Source organism: Apis mellifera, linkage group LG13 (genome assembly GCF_003254395.2).
Source record: "Apis mellifera strain DH4 linkage group LG13, Amel_HAv3.1, whole genome shotgun sequence".
In the NCBI taxonomy this organism is placed as follows: Eukaryota; Metazoa; Arthropoda; class Insecta; order Hymenoptera; family Apidae; genus Apis; species Apis mellifera.
The window spans coordinates 11,225,813-11,249,146 of NC_037650.1; the positions used below are offsets into that span (position 1 = coordinate 11,225,813).

Here is a 23,334-nt window from a genome sequence, read left to right on the forward strand (position 1 = left end):
GTCCATACGCAGACGGGCTCCGCGTCCCACGAATATCAAGCTGCTCGTTATACCTTCCTTCTACTTACTTCGATCATCTTTCGTTTCTACACATCTACTTACGTTTATCTAATTTTTTTCTCTCGATATTTTTCCCTTCTTTTTCTCCTTTTTCTTACGCGAGATTTTAACTCAACCCAACTTTCGAATAATTTGATGCGTATGAACAATTGTTGATATATTGTTGATCGATTCTAAAGAAGACGAAAACAAAATTTATAATAAAGTTCGCGTTAGAACGTTCTTCGCTCTGTTTACATACTTTTTGTATATTCGTATATAGTATTTTAATCATATTTATATTTTATGATGATTACGACAAACCATGTGTTAATGTTATTTTGTGCGTGAACGATACGATTTCGTTTCGACAAATTCTTGCACGATTTATATCTCGAAAGGATTAAAATAATTAAAATAATTATATTTTAATTATTAATATTCGAAATCATTGTTAATAATTTTTTATAAAAAAAGCCAGCCTAAAAATAATAAATTTAGAATCAATTGAAATAAGAATTAAAAGCGTTTCATTATTTTAGATAATTATTCGAATATCTTAGTGTAGTATCTTATGATATTAATTTAAAAATATTAAAACTATTCATTCTTCGCATAATATAATAAATATAATATAATAAATATATAAATATATAAATATAATAAATATATAATGTCACTTAAACATATTATGTAATAATGTTATTTAATAATATTATATATATTAATAATATATTTAATAATATTTTATATAATATTAGTAATATTATATAAAAATAAATACGTAATATATATATATATATATATATATATATATATATATATATATATATATATATATAATATAATATAAAATATATAATGTATAATATAATATGAAATATCTAATGTAACAGAATATTAAAAATATGATCAATTGTATGTGAAGAGAATTCCTTCGAATCCTAATGATATTTATTTCTGAAATAGATTTTTATCAAGATATTCAAACGATATGATATTAAACAGACGAAAATAAAAAAATATTTCTATTTCGTCACACGATACATGTTATCATATAGAAATGTAATATTCTTTGTTGTTTCATATTTATATGGATCATTAATTTTTAGATATAATAAACAACGTAATGTTCAAATAATAATTTCGTATAAAAAAAAAATAAATAAATTTAGAATCAATTGAAATAAGAATTAAAATATTAATACGAATAACTGTATAGTATAATAGTATATTATCGCATATTATCACAATTTTATAAACACAAATTTTAAAAATATTTGCCGTAAGTTTCGAGCATCGTCGTGAAAATTTATTTTTATATGATTTATACGTCAGATGTTTCGCGTACGAAGGAGGTAAGAAGACAAATATTAAATAGGCCTGGTTTGTAGTGAAAGTATTATTTGACTATTTAACTTCACCGTTTTCCTTCACCTTTCTGAAAAAAAATGCTATTGGTGATTCTCCAACACTATGAAAATCCACCGTCACTTTTCTACGATAAATACCTTTGAAAGGAATCTTGTAGAATCTCGATTCCTTCGAATATTATTCATATTTTACGTAATATTTATTTATTTATGAAATTCGCTAATTTTAACTTTTTGCTTCCAATATGAATATATATGCATCGCTAAAATTATAATTTAATTTATAAAAAATATTTTAATTTCATTTTTTATAATTTATAAAAAATATATTTTTCGATTATTATCATATTATATTCGTATTATATCGTAGTTGAAAATATTACTCGCGAAAGTGTATCTCTGTAGCAATCGCCATACAAATCGCTCGTTCTCGTTTGAAGGGTTCGATTTCTATCTGACAGCATCACGGCTTCGCTCTCATGCATGTACTTCGTCGGTTTTCTTCTTAGAACTTGCTTATACATCGGAAGCGTAAAAATATTTTGAAATAATTTTGTCTGCAAATTTTAAACGATTACATCTTTTTTTTTTTTTACGAAAAAGAAACTTTATTTATTTTAAAGAAAATTACATACATATCGCTATATATTTTATATTACTTTCTATAAATAATTTTAGTAATACATTCTATATTCTTATATATTTTCAGTTCTATTCGAGTAAAAAAAATAAAAATGAGAATTTAAAAATGATACAATTTAAAATTTTTTTTCCTTACACTTATTGAATGATGAATTTCATTAAGATTATTATGGAATTGTGTCTTGTGAATGTAATAAATTATTCTTCGTACTTTTGATATTTTTAATATTTACAACATTTAGCAGTTACTAACATATTTTTCACGATCATGCTTATCGAAATATATCTCATTAGCTAAAGATCGATTATCGAACCAAGTGTATCGCCTACTAAAACTGGTTGTATTATTATTTGTTCTTTTTGTAATTCTACCTGGAACTGGATCTGCGAGTATTTACCATTACTAAGAAGAGAACCGTAAAACTAATAGTTTTCTTTTAAACCTTCCTTGCATCCATTACTCGCATTGATATTTCCTGTTTTGGTATCAAGGGACAAAAGTATATAAAATAGAAAACTTTGAAATATATTGTTGCTCTTAACAATACCGTTGAATATTAAAATATTGTAAGAATACATATATAATTTTTGCAAATTCACTACGAAAAATTGTAATTATTAATAGTTTTGCTTTTATTCAACGGTTTGCTTTTATTAAAAAAAAATTTATTATTATCATTATTATTATTATTATTATTAAACAATAAATATAAATATAATTTGTTTCATTTACGGTAGAAACTAATTAATTAAAATGCTTTAAAATCGTTTAATGCGAATTTATTCTAGATAAGTATCAAATTTAAAGATTGGATAGGCTGGACAAAAACATTTCCATCTTTCACGTCTTGTTTCGTCCATGATTTTTCGATCGTCTACGTATTTCTACACATTGTTGCAACCATGAACCGTGGAAAAGTAAGTGGAAAAAAAACGAGCGCATCGCATCCAAATGGCATTTGACGCGTTCCTTAACTATGAATAAAGGTCGTATAGCATTACACGTACAGATACACTCTAGTGTCATTGTAACTACATGAACGCAACAAGAATCGCCGATTAATCGTGACGATTGTCACGTAAAAATATGTTTCTCGAAAATGCTTGACCTTTCGTGACGGTGCGCGTAGTGTGAATCCGCCCTAACGCCAAGTTGTTACGCGACGTTATCGAGACCCTGATCGGCTACCAATGCCGCGTTCCTCCGCGTCTGCGACGTCCATCGCCTAAGAACAATCTTCGTATCCCAAGTGTGTGCGCGTGCTCGAGAAACGATCATTCTTTAACCGAGATTCGGCATTTTTTATTTCAAATCGAAATAATTCTTTTCAATAAACATATTTCCGAATAAATTCTACAGTTTTCTTCCCAAGACTAATTATTTACATAAATTTTATTTCAAATATTTTAATTGGTATTATTCAGATGCGCGCAATAAAATTAAATTTAAAATGTTTCGTTTTATCATGTGAGGATTACTTGTAAAACGTAAAAAAAAAAAAAAAAAGAAATACGTTTTAAAGAGTTATAATTATCTGGAATATTTTGTATATTATAAAATAACGTCTACTCTATATTTCCGTAATTCCAAGTTTAATAAAATAAAATATTCACATTTTTCTTTCGGAATTTTCAATTTTATTTCAATTTTCCAAATATTAATATATCTCTATCATTTTCAATTCAAATAAGTAAAGTTTTCTATTATATTTTGTTCGTTTAATCTTAATTTTTTTGCTAATAGTTTATCGATGAAACAATTACATAATTATTTCAAACATAGTAGATTTTAATTGTCGAAACATCGATTCATCGATCGAAGATTCATTTGAATTGTAAAAAAATACATGCATAAAAAGTATATCTATGTGTAGAATTTAAAATATTTATTTTTCAAAATATAACATTCGATTAGATATCTCATATATATTAAATCAAAATCTTTTACGAAAAATCTACAATATTACTTACGTTGTATATAATACTTTAACAGAAATCCGGCATACATGTGCATATAATAACGCGAAAAATTCATAAAAAATAATAAGATAACAATATAGAAAGCTTGGGAATATTCAATTTCATTTGCATTTATAATATAAAATTGAGTAAACTGATTAAGATGAGAGGATGAGTCATCAGTGTGAAACAAATCTTATCTTTTGTATATTCTAAAGATCAAAAGCCGTGTACAAAGTACTATGTAATACATTCATAATATTTGAATATTTTAAACTCTTATATTTTTGAAGCTAAACCTTTCTCCCCTTTCTCCCCTTTTTTAAGAAAAGCTCTCTAAATATAAAAAAATATCAATAATCTCGGAAACTGGGGAAAAAATGGCAACGAAGACAAGATAAATGAAATATTCTCACATTTACGATACACAAAAACAGAAAATTAAAAAAAAAGAAGAAAAAAAAAATATATGAAAATTCGTTTATGCATTTTTTTTTATATATATAGAGATTTGTGAAAGATCGAGTTCTATATTTGTCGTTATGTTCAATTTAAAAGAATATAAGTTCGAATAAATGTATGCATTGTTCGAATGTCGTAGTAACGACCACCCAATGGCAAGAAAAACATAAAAGAACGGTTTATAAAGTAACCGTTACACAACGATAAAAGAGCTATTAACTTATAGTTTTATACGAAAAAATTATTATATTCGAAATCATTCTTCGTTCATTTAACGAATCATGATCATTTAACGAATGAAGCACTCTAATTAAACGATTCGTCATCAAATACATCTATGAATATTTCTATAAAAATTTATTATCGAATAATTAAATTATTACATTGATTTTATAATTTCATCATTTCTAAATTTCTCTTTAATTCTACGATTTTAATATCAATTCATTAACTAATCGTAAAAGTTAAGTATATATATGTATATGTATATATATATATCTACTAAATTAGCTTTAAAAATAGCTAAATTTTCAAAATTAATTCGTACATACAAAGATGTTATTTGAAATCAATTTTCAAATATAAAGAAAAAGAGATAAATGAACGATAAATAAAATCACTAGAGAGAGAAGAATAGAGAAAAATAGATATTTTAGAAAAAATTACAGGAAAAAGGAAATAAATATGAAATAACATTATGCGGTGAAGTTTCAGCAAAAAGACCTTGTTTTGGATCAATGGAAGATCTAAATTTGAGAGCATGTTTCTTCCTATTTACGTTACAAGAGAGAAAATCAGGTCGTCTGATTCCAGAAAGGAAAGACGATGCCAGTTGACAGTGGATGACGTACTACATAGTGATACGTAGTACGCGAAGTACAATCCGTGAGAAAATACGTTTGAGGAAGAAGAATGTAGAGAGAAGAGAGGCTAAGAAGGACGGTAGGTGGGTCGAAAACAAGCAAAGGCTAGAGTCGAGCACGAGGAGACCACTCAAGCGATTCAACCATGCGTGCTTCCCTATATTCGCGAGCGTTTTACAGGTGAGCTCGAGTAACCACGGAAAGAACCTTTCACGAGCATAGAACAACGAGAAAACTGACCGAAGAAGAAAAGAAAAAACTACATATATGTCTTTTTCAATATCGATTCTCACTTTTGATCCTTCATTCTATTCTTTTTTTCTTTTTTTTCTTTCCTCTTTTCTCTCGATCAAAAAATTTTACATTCGTTAGTATTTTTAATATCGATTCTTTCCAATTTTTATCTATTCTATTCTTTATTTTTTTTAAATCTTTGAGAAACATTATACAATCGCATATGATTGACGATCATCTAAGAAACTAGATATGAATTCCTAATATTTCTACGGAACGGTTAATAAACCTCTTGCGTGCAAGTCAGTTGCAAATGGCAGCGAAGCGGATCTTGCGCTCGCCTTCGAGATAGGAAGAAAAACATATAAAATGGAAACACGTAAGAATTCTTTTGGTGAAATTTTATTGCTTTGGAACATGTTACGACTGATTGAGCGTTAATGTCAGTATATAGTGATTCCCACTATGACGATTAAGCCTACAATTATTTATTTTTCCTCTTAAATTAATATCATAAAATTTGGTATGGATGTCTGCTATACACTTTAATGAAATTTATATATTTCAAATAATTGTAATTTCAAAATAATTACTTCGAATAACGTTCGAATATCATTATTCAATAATTATTATTTTATACGTTATTACTTTATTACTTTTTTACATTCATCGTGTGTATTGGTAAACCAAGGTTCGTTAACCACGTATGAAATTCCTGTTCACTTTATATTTTGATGTTTTTATCTTTGTTTCGCACGTTTCATTTCAATATGAATGTACGAATATACGAATGTACGAATATAAAGCGATACAACATCGATATAACAATTTCGATCTACGAAACGTGTCATGTATGATGGATTTTTCTATTCATTATATAATATAATTTATCTTATAAAGGGAATAAAAAATTCTTATATCGGGAATAAAAATTGTTCGCTTTCTTCGAATTTAATATATTGAATTCAACGTTAACATAAAAGTAATGGAACAATGAAAGAAAACCCGATAAAAGTAGGAATCTAGTAAAATAAGAAATCTGGAAACAAATATCGGCAAATCTTATCGAAAAACAATAGATCTGATTTTGTCGTTTTACGCATGAAAAACTGTATAAATTAATTCGGCATAGATTTAAATAATGCGTGTGTATTGCGTATTTCAATCTTTCGATAATTTATTTGTACATAAATATTTGATAAATTTAAATTTAAAAGTAAATAAAAATGTTATGTAAAAACATATTACGTTTATTTATTCAAGGCTATCTTGAAAATTTTCAAATTGGAAGAGAATTTAGAAAACAAATTTAATTACGTGGCATAAATTTAAATCGTGGTAATCTAAAAAGTTATTAAAACTAATAAAATCCAAGGTGTATATTATTATCCGTTTGCACGATATACTTACAAGTTATATTTGGTACTTTAACTACGTAATTATATTCAAGGTCGGTCGATCGTTCTCATATAGGTAGCGATACTTATTTCAAATTATACTTAAGGATCAAAAGTAGTACCTTAGACACCTTATATTAGGTACGACACGTATACATTTTGTTTTCATTTAAAAAGAAAAAAAAAAGAAAAGAAAGACAAAGAAAAAAAAAAAGAAACATAGCTGACCATCTAGTAACCTTGATTTGAAAAAAGACTTATCCTACATAAGGTCAATGCAACTTGTTCTTAAACTTGTTTTTAAAATCGGCTAAAAATAGTATTATCTTATTATGCTTGAGGCAAAAAAGTGCCTTTTTTTAAACAAATTTTTTTTTTTATATTTTTTTGCATCATATTTTAAAAGGAAAATATAAATATTTATAAAAAGGAACCGAAACCCGAAAGAATTGTGATATTAGAATAAAGAATTATCATATTTACACATTATTTAAACAATCGATATCATTTTTAAAGATTCTTATCTCTCCGAAGAAATATTTAAAAAAAAACATCCTTTTAGTATTTAAAAATTAGGTTCGAATAAAATTAGGTTCAAATCCGATTCACGAAACATATCATAATAACACTATGATGAACGTTATAAAACGGTATAAAAATTTGTAAAAAAAGAAAAGCGGATAATATATTGGAGCAAATATTGGATATATGTATATTGGAAGGAGCAATTAGGTAATAAAAATTCACTTAAACAGCGATCTATCCCGCTAACGAAATTATCCCATCCTCCAAATTGGTCCCTCGGTTCATTCTTCTTTTCAACCCCGTCTCTTTTACTTTCTCGCGCTTCCTTCTCATCTTGCTCCTTGTGTTTCCACGCGCCATCCTGAAACCATCGCCTCTCGACGCATCTTGCCGTCCGTCCACCTTCATACAAACGCTCTTTGAATAGCGTCTAGTTTTTGCCAGCCAACTAGTTTTACCGGGGGAAGGAGGTTTCATTCTCCTCTATCGAGGCCGCGTCCCTTTCTCCTTCTCTCGTGCTGCACCGCCACCGTGAGAATGAAAATCCTTCTTCCAGCGTAAAATTAACCACGCGACGTAGAAAGAGAGAAGTATCGCTAAACCATTTCAATTGCGATCTGCATCTTACGAATCGTTATTCTTTTTCTTTTTTCTTTTTTTTTTATCGTTGTACGATTATAGATTTTTAGATAAAATCTTGCACGAATAATAATCTAATTTCATTTTCAATTAGGAAATAGAAATTCTTCCATGGACAATGATAAACATATATTATTTGATATATATATATATATATATATATATATATATATATATATATATATATATATATATATATATTAAAAAATATTATATATTAAAAATTATAAATATTTCAACATAACAAATATCTTGATAAATTGGTTGATAATTTGTATTTGAATTGATTAAATATTTGTAAAAAAAAAAAAAGAAAATATAGATATAAGAGAACCCATTAAATTAGGCTAGAAGCGTACCTCTATCTTTCAAAGTATATAAGAAAAATTATATAAATAAGATGTAATAAATAAGATAAAAATTAATAAATAAGATGCGTTAAAAAACTGATTAAAAAAAAGTTTCTCTTTTAAAAAGAAGCATTATCGCCGCGTATGGTATATGTAATAAATGTCATTTTCACGAAGCAATATTGAACATTAGCTAAGCTAAGTAACGATCCATCGAACTTCGCTTCGCTTCTATTATAGTCAATTTAGTTTGTACGATATCATTTAGATCTTGCTTAAATTATTGTGTAAATATTTCATATATTCTTTTGATATTTCCATGTTTCTATCTTGTTTAGAAATCGAAAACATCACGTGAAAAGTGGCTTGAAAATTATTGCCAATTATTGTCAATTGTTGACATTCTTTTTACTTTCACGCTGCTTTATTTGTTTACGTTCATTCGCAATAATTTTACATAAATTATACGTAAATAATTTTATCGATTTTTAGATCATTTCAAAATTATATATTTATATCCGTTTATATTTTCTCATTTAAGATATCGCATCAATTTTTACATTTTTTTTTTTATATATCTTTTCTTTTATCTCATCTAAAAATAAAAATATAATAAAAATATTTTATTAATTATTATTGTATCAAAAGGCATAATTAAGAGTAATTTAATATTTTTAACTTTCTCAAACATTTTAAAAAATGTTTATATTATTCCATATTTGTTATATTTGCTTTAAATAATTTTTCGTTCAACAATCTGATATATCATACGTTCTAAGAAGCGTACGAAGAAACGTCCAAGTTTTCCGACCGGCTTAATATTAGCATCGGAGAAAAAGCAAAACGCCTCCGTACCAGTTTTACAAGCTCCCATTTCTTGATCCCTGTTGCTCGTTTTCTCAACAATCACAACACATACATCGCACAGTTATTTATTTTTCCTTTCTAATCGTGAAAATCACTACTCTCCGCGGTAATAAACGATCGAGTTTATTTCCTCGTTTTATCGTCGAATCATCTGATAGTTTGATCCTTCGAACGAGCGAAAAATTCTCTTTCTCCTCCCAAATATCCATCGCGTCAGTTCGAGCGATTTTCTTTGTGGAATCGTTCGAAGTATTCGCGTATTTTCAACGGTATCGAACATCTGCTGTTTTGCCTGCCTTCATCTTTGCTGTAACGCGTATCAACCGTTTCGTGGATAACTGTACAGCACCTTTGTCTATCTATCCATCAACCAACGATAAAATAAAGCCACGATGAACACAGCACATCTTCGTGTCCCGCTAGATTTATCCAGAAAAAGAAAAAAAAGATAAATCGGCTAAATCTTTGGAGAATCGTTCCTTTTCTATTTTTTTATTTCGTTTTGATATTAAAAATTACTTCAATACGATAATTCACCTATCGTCAAATGTATTTGCGAAAGATATTTGAACTTAGCCATTTTCTAATTCCATGAGAAACATTTTGTATTCATTGATCGAAATATTTTTGTTTCATATATTAAACAATTGTGTGAAATCGGTAGAAAAACAGTCAAATTTTATTGAAAAGTAAATTTATAATAAATACACGATACAATCTAACCGTCATATTGAATCGAAATTTTGACGAGAAATATATTAAAATTTTAGTTGCGAGTTTTATTAGAAATCTTTCGATGTATTATTTCGATATATTCGATGCATTGAATACTTATACGTCCATAAATGGATCTTCACCTATCTATAAACATGTAGTATTGATTTATTTAATATATATATATATATATATATATATATATATATATATATATATATATATATATATATATATATATACATATATATTCAATCGTTTAAGAATTGTTATATTTTCAAATCTTTTTGCGGATAGATATCAAGTGTGATGGATATATAAGTTTAATTATTTGTAAAAATGGAAATGATAGAAAAACAATAATCAACATTTTCACGCGTATAGACAACATTCAATATCGGAAGATTTTAATCAATATCTAGAAACTAATAGATACTCACAGCTTTATATTTTAAATCCTATCCTTTTTTTTATCTTTTCAAAATTTACTAGTGTTATATCGTAATTTATCCAATAATTTTATTATTTATCTTTTTTTTTTTAACAATCAATATATAGAGACAGTCATACGTAAAGAATCCTTGTTAAAAATTGATTATTTTAATTTAACAATATAAATTTGTAATTTGCATTCGAATATTTTTACACGTTCAAAAAATATATTTCTTCAATTTGTTTTGCAAATTATACCAATGATTGAATATTTTTGGAAACAAAAATAGATATACATATGTGTAAATTGAAAACTTTCAATCTCGGATATTATTTATTGTTCATCATATATATAAAATTTTTCCATTAATAACGCTACTAATGGTATAATTTGCACAATATCAGTTTTATTTGTTCAAATCTGGGAATTAGCGTATATACAAACAGCAGATGATAATGTATACAAATATATATAATCTTACTATTTACTTTCATTTTCCTATAACCACAATTAAATTTTGTTTCATTGCATTTCCGCATTTTGATTACGCTTCCATTCATTTGCATCTACATTCAAAATTACTTTTCATTTATGCCTATTCGGCATCCTTTAACAACGTAATTCTGTTAATCATAGCCCAACTAATGATATACGATTAACTTTACGAGTTTTCTTAGTAATATAACAATTTCATAAAAGTTTTCAGTTATTATACACTAAAATAGCCATACGTATCAAATAGTACCAAATAAAATGTATAATTATATATTATATTATATATATTTGTTTAATTTAAATCAATTCTATTGATCAGATTAAAATTAATCAAATATAATAAAAGTTTTCATGATTATACTTTATTAAAAATAATAAATCGATTAATTTATAATTAATCTATTAATCAAACGCGTACCATTCAAAAGCTTACGAACAGATAAATATATACTACTTATGATTTTATCTTTAACCATTGATTCAAAATTACAAATATATTGCTATTATTGATACTTAAAATATTTGCACATTAATTATTATGTTATTCACGTACGTAATATAATAATTACATTCTAATTAATAAATAATAAAATATTAATTATACGTATATTATGTATTATTTAATATCATTTATTAGTCATATCATACTTTTATATGGGATTAATAATTCAATAAAATAATTTAAAAATATAGAATAAATTAAAATGATATATTTCCAAATCGCCATAAAATTAAAAATATATAAGTATATTAAGTGAAATTAATTGAAATTAATTAAAATTAAAAGAAAAAGACAAATTTTATTTCAATATTCATTAATTATCGTGATAAACAAAAAATTCCATTAACACGTCGACGAGAATCAAGGAGAAATCGTAAATTTCTTTTCGAAAAAATATTTTACGTGCACACGTTCACCGAACACGTTCGCGATCTCATGTTTACAACTTGCTTGGAACGCAACATTCCACCGTAATATGCTGGCACAAATTCCAGATAATGTTGATTCGATTCCAGTAATACGTTTTATAGAGCCTGTTTGAGCGTCGGTGTGGGGCAACCGCATTGAAATTACACGTATCATACTTGGCAAACGTAAGAAGAAATCTTACGTTCATTGTGCAATTTCTTGAGATCAAGTTGTTTGTTTTTCCTCTTCGTTGTGCATTTAGCCGAAAACTTTTCATCGATGGATAATGATAATATTTGAATCCCACGAAACGAATCTTTTGCAATGAATTCAATTTCGATTTATTTATTTTTATAAGTTTGCTATATCGAACTTGATCTCATCGTTATCAACGATAAAAAATACGTGTATTTTACCTCTCAGGTGAAATCCCACGATGGCCGAGCAGGAATTGCATAGCAGAAGATATTTTCCATCAGCTAGGTAGCATCAGCTAGGTCTCTTCCTCCTCCCGCCCCGTTCTGTACCCACACTACACACGCAAAAATCAAGATTCCAAAGGAAAAATTCCCCTTCGCACACGCGCACGCATCCTTTTAACGAGCGACACCAACTTTTATTTCCACGCTTCCCGCCTCTCAACAACGCGTCTTCCTTTCCGACCTTGCACATCCGAGTCTACCGATTCGATGATCCCACTCCGCGCTATTTTACCACACTCTAACCAACTGATTCTCCCACTTTCTCCTTCCCACGCCGTCCGACTTCTCTTTCTTTTTTCTCTTTATCACTCTTTCATTCAGATTTCTCGCATTCTTCTATACCTTTAATTATTTAGAGCGAATATCTCGTCCAAATAGTATTATTAATTTTCAAAGTTATCAGCTTTTTCCAAACTCTGCGACCAATGTTTTTTAATGATAATTCTTCGAATAAACGAACATTCATATGTATATAATACATTCATTGAATATTTGTATTATATTTTTCTTAATTCTATTCGGATGGTGATTATCTTTGGTGATATTATTATAAATTTTTCGATTTTCAATTATCAACTTCTTAATAAATATGTTCGTTATTCTTTTGCTCGTTTCTTTTTATTACGTACATCGATGATATTATATAATATCACATGTAATTTATCCAATTTTCAATATCTTTTTTTCTTTCCTCTACTCTCTGTCATTGACTATCTATAAATTTCTTTTTTCCCTCGATTTGCAAATGAATCCACGAAATTGTCATTGTTAATCGCAATTTTAAAACGTAACGTTGATTATTAAGCTTTGTGTTAAAGAATAAGATATTGAATATAAGAATTTTAAAAATAACTAAAACTTATTTCAATATCTTATCTTTAATTATTTCACCAATATTTTATCGTCAACGATTTCAATTCTTCTTGTGCTCTTTCAACTTTTAAACAAATTTTCCATCTATTTCTCAAGAAAATTTATTCTCACTATTCTTCTATTAAAAAATAACGAAGCACGATTGAGATAAATTTCGAATCATCGAAATAGAAGAAATTAAAGAACGAGTGATTCGTGCGAGAAGATTTTAAAAATAATCGATGCTCTTCTCAAAGCAACTCTGTTCTACCAGATTGAATGTTACTCCTTTCACTCTGTTTCTGCGTATTGAAACACGCATATACTTCAAGCCACCTTTTAAAATCGCACGTTCCCCATGTTTGTGAAACATTCGCACGGCCAACGCGAAAGAAAGCAACAGTTCAGCATCCTCGAAGCCAAGGAAATATAAGAAAATATAAAGAAACGGTGAATCGAGTTTATCTAACTTTTCTTTCTTTGCAGCAAATTTTCTAAATTTCAATCAATTTATTTCACAGAATTAAAATCCTTCCGATCACCGTTAAACTAGATTAAACTACCTTTGCCATAACGATCCACAATTTGACTCGAAATCTATCCTCTTGGGACATGCGATCTTACAGGAAGTCAGCTCAGCGTGTTTCCTCGTTTCAGTTCACCTGTTCTAGTCCATCTGAGAAAGTTGGCGGCCCTTCGACATGGTTGTTGACCATCGTCTTTACCACCTTCTTCGATCACGGTTCGCGCGCTCCCGATCCCTCGATTAAAAAAAAAAAAAAAAAAAAAAACAACCTCGTGCTCGACGATTTTCGCCACTTTGTTTGACGCGTGCTATCCCATAAGCAACTCGTCCGAGCAGCGACGTAGTAATACTTGGCGTGAAGCCTCGGGTGAGACGCCAGGTGGGCACCGGGACAACCATCTCTCTCCTCTCTCTTTACCTCGTTTTACCTCGCCCCACCTGCGTGCTACAGGCAAGGTTTATCGGTGAACAAGAGGATTCTTAATTCTTTGGGGCCCGCAACGAAGGTCGAGGCGCCTCTACAGGGTTCGACGATCTTTACCGAGTGAAACGATTCGATTCCTTCTTTATCGATCGTAATTCTTCTCTTCGATTTTCTCGATCGTGGTTTAAGATGGCCCTTAAATTCTTATTAATCATAATAATCGAAAATAATGGTAAAAGCAAATATCGTATCATGATTTTGAAACCATGTAAATTGAATTCATGTATCGTTTATGTATCGTTTTTTAATCATTTGTGATTTTCTTCGAATTTGCGATTGAAATGGAACGACATAATAAAATACGGTTATGATAAGAAATGATAATTTTATGCTATTTCATCAATTGATCGAGAAATAAAAAATCTAAATTAAATTTATTAATTTTTAATATTATAAATTGATTTCTGTTTATATACGCGCGCACAGATATGTATATATGAATGAAATCTTTTTAAATTAAAAACTTAAACTTTAAAATTCTTCTTTCTTAGATATATAGATACATACGAATAACCCTCTATTCATCGTATCTTTCCCTCAGAAATATTGTTTAACGAGATATTTATCTCGTTGGATGAAATTAAAATGAATTATATACAATACATTAAATAAATAAATAAAAGAAAGAAAGAAAGAAAGAAAGAAAGAAATCAAAATCGAAATATTTAATTATAACAAATATCGGTAATGATTAAATAAAATTAGTATTTAATATTTGAAATATATTTACATACAATTTTTATTCTAATAGAAGGATATATACTTCGAATAATATATGTATATATGTATATATGTATATTATTGATACGAGAAAATTCAGATGAAAGTAGAGAGAATAAAATAATGAAAAGATTCTATTATACAAATACTATCGTAATTCTATTGTACATGATATTTCAAATTTAATAGCAAAATAATCATATCAATGAATAAATTGATAATTCATTTTAACGAAATTGTTTAAATAAATAAAACATAAGAATTATCGATAATCAATGTATTTTTTTGTAATTGATAAAAATATTGGCAAAATTGTAATAAAATAATTACAATATTGCATAGAATATATTAGAAAATATGATTAATATAGACTAATCGAATTTCAATTATATTTGATAATATAAATTTAAATTGTTGCAAATATTCGTAATTTATGAAAAAAGGAACAATTGTTGCAGATTTCTGCTTTATCGATATATGTTTATATTCTATATTATATCGTAATTAATTCATCGGTTGATTATTAAAAATATTAATTAAAATTAATATAGATCTATTAGCATTGTTTAACATAATGTTTAACATAAAGTCATGTATCATTTATGCATTGTTTGATTTATTCATTCATACCGTTTCTTCTTTATCAATTACATTTGTGAAATATATATATATATATATAAGTATAATATAGTAAAAAAAATCAAATTAATAATTTATATTTAACTTTCGCCTATATTTTTATATATATATTTTTTATATATATTTTTTTATCGTATCATAGATTTTAATATAATTTAATAATATAGTATCAATGTATATGAGCAAATGTATGTAATAAAAAAAGATCCGTTGTTAAAACAAAAGTCCAAATCAAATCGTAAACGTATCTAATCTAATTCATTATATTATAATAATAAATGATGATAATATTATCAAAAAATAAATTTATTATTAAATAAATGAGATTTGTCTATTCAATGAACGAAGAGTTTATAAAAAATAAGTATATATTTACTTTATTTCCCTGTTTAATTAATTAATTTTATTTCGAAAAAAAGCATTATTTGTTTTTTTGTTTTTAGCACAACGATTTTTAGTAAATCAAATTAAGATCAAGATCATCACTTGTATATCTATATATATTTTTTGCCAATGCATTTTTTTGTTTGACAAATGTCGAGATTTTCAGTATAAGGATTTAAAAAAAAAATTTTTTTTCTTATCTTATGCGAAGAAAGATTAGTTTGAGAAATGAAAAAGCGTACTTACTTTCGGTCGAGCAGTCAATTTGGCGCTTCTGTAACATATAAACAACACAATTGAGCGAAATTTAAAAGAAAATTTGGATGGAGGCAAGATTAATAAAAATGATTATATAAAATTATTACATATAAAATTGCTTTTATAGTGTAATATCCATATCAAATAAAAGTTATTATTCTATATCTGTTTTTTTTTTTTATATATATACAAGATATTCGGTTATGTTTAACAATTTGATTCCAGTCAAAATAAAAGATTAAAAAAGTTATTTTTTGATCTGTGTCGAATATCGTATTCTTTATTTGATATTTTATTTTAACTTCTAGATAAATAACTTCTAGATTCTAGATTTAACATTATATCGTTGTTCGATTTCATTTTTTGAGATATTTGCAAAAAAAATAATTAAATAAAATTTTAAATATATATATATATATATATATATATATATATATATATATGTCTATGACAACATATGCATTAATTGTAATCATACGACAGATTGCAATTTGTCTTTTGTTTAATATAAATCATTGCAGTATTAAGAAATTACTTATTTACATACTATACGTTGAATTATTAATTACTTAAAAAATTATTTCATCGTGAATCGTGATAGGTTGAAAATATTTCGATCTCAGTGCAAAATAATAACGAGTTTAGGCAAAAATTATCCCTCTACGACGTGATCAAATCATTAAAATGAGGTGAGAAAGCTTTTTTCTCTCTAAATATTAATTATATTAAAATATTTCTACGTGGCATTATTTTTTTATTTATTAGTAATTAAAAATTGATGAAAATATCTTTCTACACAAATGATATAACTGCAATGTAATGTTTTCAAATTCAATAACATGTTATCTCATAATCACTCTCATTCCTATATAGATAAGAAGAGTACAATTTTGTCTATTTTATCGAAGAAAAATTTTGAAATTTTTGAAATTTTTTTAATATTAAAACTAATAGTAAAAAATAAAAAGAATGTCAACTATTGTAAAATAAGTATATTAATTGTTTAAGTTATTAGAAAAATTATAACGATAATTAACCGGGCATCCTATACGTTTCAAAATAATTTATAATTTTTGTAATTATAATACTTACATCGTTTCCATACGCGGTTTGATTTACGTTCTTAGTCTGCATCATCTGAAACAACAAAGAAATACTCGTTATAATATATCTTTGTTAATCATATCTAGAAAAATCGTTATATTTTCTTTCCAATTTCGATAACATATTTAAAAAAAAAAATTATAGATATATATATATATATATATTTCTTTACATGCATTTTTTTCAGATTGAAATTCATTTGAGATATTATTTCGTACTTATTTATTGTATCTTGTTATTATTATTTTTTTTTATAAATATGTTAGTATTTAAATACTAATTTAAATACTATTAAAAAATATTATATTAAAAATATTATATTAAAAATATTATATTAAAAATATTATATAAAAATATATTATGAAAAATAAAATAAAAAAATATTCAATAAAGAATCATGGTAAAAAAAATATTTTTTATAAATTAATAGAAAAATAAAATTATATCTAATATTCTTTATTATATTATTCTTTTAAATCGATTATTCTGGAACGATTACTATATTAAGAATCAATGATTAACTATAATATATAAAAAAAATAATAAAGATAGAGATAACAAAGACATCAAATTGAATAATGATACAATACCCACAAGACAAACAAGAGAGAAACGTTCCTCAAAGTTAATTTTCGTGAAATTGAAACGCAAAATCGATAAATTCCATCAAAGGAATTTACTATTTTATTTAACATAATATATCAAATGTTTTTATATTTATTTCGTTTCAATCATGTTTTAAAAATAATTTCATCATCGAAATGTTAACAATATTCGCATTAAATAGAATTCTTGAAAAAAAAAATTATACATAATTAATAATTCCATAATGATCTATCAATAGGATTAAATATCACTTAAATTTTTAATATTAAAAATACTTGATAAAATTATTCGAATATCCGAAGTTATTCGATAAATCTACATTATCAAATGTAATAAATGTAATAAAAATAAGAATGTTAGAAATTTAAAAAAATCTATAAATTATCCGACTCTTTTAATTTTCCTTCTCTTTATAATTTTACATATTTCAAAAATTTTGAACGTAAATAATATTTTTTTTTTAATCTATTCGGTATTTTTTGTGAATGAACATTCAAAGATTTTATGAATGTCTTCGATGATCTCTCACAAGATTATCGATCCAAAATCGATAAAGAAGTTTCTTTATGTTCCATGATTCGATGCTATTAAATATTCGGATATTTTCTCACGAGATACCGATTCCTCTGATTATATGTTTAGGTTACTCCTGTAATCTACGGTTTTATTGCTAAACTATTCTAATCGAATCCAAGGAAAAAATCTAATTTTTACATATTATTAATTTAACTTTTCGGATTGCACCGTTTCCTGTCCCGTTTTTGAAGACATTTCTTGCGTCAAACGTTGATATATCCGTAAACATGTGGTTTTTCTAAACACCGAAACCAATAATTTTTAAAATATTTTTAGTAGAAAATTTAGAAAAATATAGATTTACAATTATTTATTAAATTAATAATTTAATTATAAATCGAATAATATAACGAATAGAAAATAGAATAAAGTGATTCTATTGATTAAATTATTTGGATATTGAATCCATAATAATGTAGATATAGTCCTTATCTCTGCTTATCTTATTTATGTTAATTGCACGTAAACAATATAAATCTGATCGACTATATAAATAATATAAAATTGACACATATAATTACGATTATATATATATACAATTAGAAATAATAATCATCAATTATACATATTATTTTTTCTATAAAATCGATTAATTTTACTTGTCGATTAAAGCTTTATTGTACAATATTCGGATTTATACGTAATATCATTCTCTGATTAAATGTTTAAAAGGATTACGCGAGATGATTTTCGTAGAGTCAGATCATAGAAAATATAATGAAAATTTTTAGCAATTATTTATTTCAAAATATCACGTGATATTTAATATAATAAATGGGAATGACTTACGATTTATTGTAACAGAAGAATATGAAAAAATATTAATAGTTTCATGTTCAATAAATGTTAGTAGTACTGTTTTATTTGATAAATAAATAATAAATCTGTTTATTATTGTTATTTTGCGTGTTTTTTTTCTAACGTGAAACAAGATAATTTTATACAACTTATCTTTTTTATAAAAGATAAAGGTTTTTCTAAAAAAAAATCGACAAATGTTTTTAAGCGTAAGAAATTTTTTCGTACATTTAAAAAAAAAAGTTTAACTCCGAAAGGAATAAAAATTCATAATAATTATGTGCAAGTAAATATTAAAATATCAAAAATATTAAACATTTTATATTTAAACTGTAGATAGATTTTTTACGCGGATAAAAAATGGAATATTTATAATTTAAAATATTATTTTTATTTAATTGCGAAAAAGGATGCGGATTACAATTTATTCAAATGTAAAAAAAAAAAAAAAAGAATTGTGCCTCAAGAAAGATTGAGAAATATGGTCCTAATCAATTGTATCACGCTATGGGAAACGTCCTGTATAATAGATGTGCATTTTATCCAATACCCATGAATAAAAAAGAAAAAAAGAAAAAAGAAAAAAAAAAGAAAAAATTGGTCCTCATCAGGCTTGAGTTTTCTATAGAAATAGAAGAGGATTGAACGCGCAAACATGCGAACTCTGAAACGGTTACATGTTCGATAATTGGTAGAATTGGTTGAACCTGTGTTCCTCTTGACAGGATATTCCCCATCAGCTTCAGGTTTGGCCTGATCGAGGTCCTTTACCACAAAAAATTCAAACGTCCGCCACGATAATTTGGATCGAACTCTACCGTGTGCCTGTCAACTTAAACAGCGCGGTGGATTTTAAAATTCTAGTAATTGACGTGCAGTCGACATCCCAAACATCGATAATTAGCATTTTAAAGCCTTCCGATATTCGCGGTCATTCGAAAATCATCAGTCTTCGATGGATACCATCGAACTATCCTGTGTAATTCAACCAACAATCGAATCGAATCCCTTCTCACGAATCGTGTCTAATTACCTTTGAACAGAGATTGAACAAATTAAACGTTGTGTATCTCGTAAATTTTAATACTAGAACTATTGACCATGTATTATTAAGCATTAAATATTATAAAAATGTATCTTTGAAATGAAATATCCAATATCGATATCGCAGTGAAAAATATAAAAATATATTTTTTCAAAGTTATTCTCTCTCTCTCTCTCTCTCTCTCTCTCTCTCTCTCTCTCTCTGGATGAATTTTTTTCTTTTAAAATAAAACTTTGAAAAAAAAAAAGAACTTTTAAGAATTAAATATTCAAAATTTTGAGAAAAATCATTAAATTAAATAATCACATGCTAATTTGTTCTTTATATATATATATATATATATATAGATCAACATAAATAATAATAATATCAATTTGATACCATAGTGAATTTTATATATATCCATCTTGCAAAAGCTGTAAACTTTATCATTTTTATTCAAAGAAAAAATTGTCAGACAAGACGAACCGATGCGTTTTCTTATCGTAGATCGTATCGTACATCCTCGATCGACGACTATGGAATGCCTCAGGGATTCTTTGTCGAGAATTTTCATTCCAAGCAAAATTATGATTCCAGGCACAGACGCGGCCTCGAGAGGTCGAAACTCGATGAACGAGTTGCCGCCACTAACCGAAACGACAATTGCTGAATCTGGTATTTTCTAATTCTAATTCATATTATTCGTGGTTATTCATCGTAGTTGAATAACTCCAGTCGCTAAGGAATATGTTTAAAAAAGTATTTCAAAAATAATTTAATAAATAATTTTTGTTCTTCTTATATTTATTCAATGTATATACATATTTATTTCCACATGTATTTTATTCTCCAATTCTCTCACTTATCTCATTAATTATCAAATTTTACTTTATTCATCCATATAATTATCATTATATAAATGATGAAAAATAATGAAACAAATTTACAAATTAGATTTAATTACGAATCGATATTTTTTTATATATTTCTATAATAATGATTTATTACAAGGTTATTGTCCAAATCAATATACATCTTTACAATTAGTTACAAAAATATATGATTATTACTTAAGAAGAACAAAATAAAAGTGAGAAAAAACGAGAAAAATGAATAAAAAAGAGAGAGAGTGTGGTAAAAAAATATGGATGAGTTTCGAGTTGGAAATTGGGCAAAAGGCAGGAAGAAGGAGGAGTTGCACGACCATACCGTCGAATTACGTGGATACGGCAAATTCAAAGGGATCGAGAACCATCCGAAAAGCACTTTGTATCGAGAAATAAAACGAAAGATGGAGGAAATGGCATGGTAAAAATCCTTAGTGGTGGCCAATGGAAAAGAAAAACAAATTCAAAGTGTATCGTGTTACGAAGATATCCCGCTAATAAAGCAAGAAGCATGGTCACAATGAAAAACAAAAAAAATTGGAACAAAAGGAGAGATAAAATAACGAGAATGAAAAAATTGAAAGTCCGCGAGATAATATTTTGCTGAGATTTTGAAAAAAATGAAAATTCCAATTATTATCAAGATCCTAATAGTACATACATAATATAGATATAAATCAAATGCATATATAGTTGCGTAACATAATTTATAATCAATACAAATCACGCGTTATGTTCGAAAACTCTATTTGTATTTAATCCGTATACGCGTGTTTCTTTTTCAAAAACACGATTCTTCGGCTGATAACATTTTGTTTGCGCCAAGAAAAAAGAAAACTCTTTTTTTCTTTTTTCTTTCTTTTTTTTCGATTATTTTAAACAATATCGATCTCTAGAATATTTTAAACAAATATCGAAGAAGGGATGAAATAATTAATCGATTAATCGTAACGATTAATTTTATGCTTCGATTTAATTAATTAAAATTAAAAAACAGAGAACCAATTAATGCTTAACAAATTTTTCAATACAAATCATTAAGTCTATACCATGAGGTTTATTGTTATTGTTTGCAAATGTTATACAGATATGTTATATATTTGATCAGAAATTCAATCCAACTTTTGACAAGTTTGAATAAATCTCACCAAATGTTATATATTTTATGGAAAGACTTAAGAATGATCATTAGAATATTCCAGATATTTTTGTTTATAATTTAACATTCTCGAATATTTATACAATTAAACATTCGAATATTTGGAGCTCGAATTTCTGAAATCTTAAATAAATGGAAACTGAGGCGAAATCAATCGAGGCTATCTCATATAGCTTTTTTTTTTTTTAGTAAATTTAATATTTTCTTGAAATTATTTACAAATAAGATATTTAAATAATTTTAATTTAAAAAAAAAAATTCATAAGAAAAAATAATTTTCCATAAAATAACATTTGAATCATGGTGGATGGATATTCATATATAAACTTGGAGAATTATTTAAATATTTTTTTCTATATCGTTTAAAATGACTTTTCTTTATGATGACTTTTTGATATAAATTAATTGTCGTAAAATAATGTACAATATCCAATAAAAATATTTTCTGCATAATAATAATACCTAATTAAATATCGAATTTAAAAATTCAAAATCTTGAAATTATGTCATACTTATAATTGTACATAGAAACAAAATTATTAAATAATTTCTCTTTAAAATAAATATTATTTTTTAAATTGTACGTTTAGTTCTTCTTCTATAAAGCTTCGAATAAGTTTGAATTTTCTATTTTCCACATTGTATTTGCTAAAAGATTATCGATCTATTATTTCTATAAAAAGCGTGTATCTTATACAATAGAAGTCATATTTATCTTATGAAAAAGCACATTTATGGTTGGAATCATCAAACTTTAAGTAAAGCGTTTTTAAATAGTGTTGAACGCGAATCACGTATTTGTTTTAAAATCCGTAATCCAGAATAAGATTATCGATTTAATTATAAATCGATATATCGATTTTAAAATCGATAAATTTTTCGAAAATAGTCAATAAAAGAAAAATCCTTGAAATTATTTGATATTATACA

The 23,334-nt window shown here is 26.1% G+C and overlaps 1 protein-coding gene and 1 long non-coding RNA gene across 3 annotated transcripts in view; one reads left to right on the plus strand and one right to left on the minus strand.

Moving 5' to 3' along the window:
- The window catches only part of LOC100578220, a 58,290-nt gene that overhangs the window by 34,107 nt on the left and 849 nt on the right, over positions 1-23,334 (minus strand). The window contains exons 2-3 of one of the 2 annotated variants that reach the window (XM_026444775.1): positions 17,340-17,384; positions 16,236-16,263 (exon numbers count right to left, since the gene is read on the minus strand). In XM_026444775.1, coding sequence (XP_026300560.1) covers positions 16,236-16,263; positions 17,340-17,384 — 73 coding nt within the window. Of the gene's footprint in view, positions 1-12,318; positions 12,984-16,235; positions 16,264-17,339; positions 17,385-23,334 lie in introns of those variants that run through there. The other variant, XM_006568073.3, reaches the window with a different exon arrangement.
- LOC102654492 lies at positions 13,399-14,027 on the plus strand. Its single transcript, XR_411084.3, has 2 exons — positions 13,399-13,686; positions 13,758-14,027. It is a non-coding gene; the product is annotated as an uncharacterized LOC102654492 (long non-coding RNA).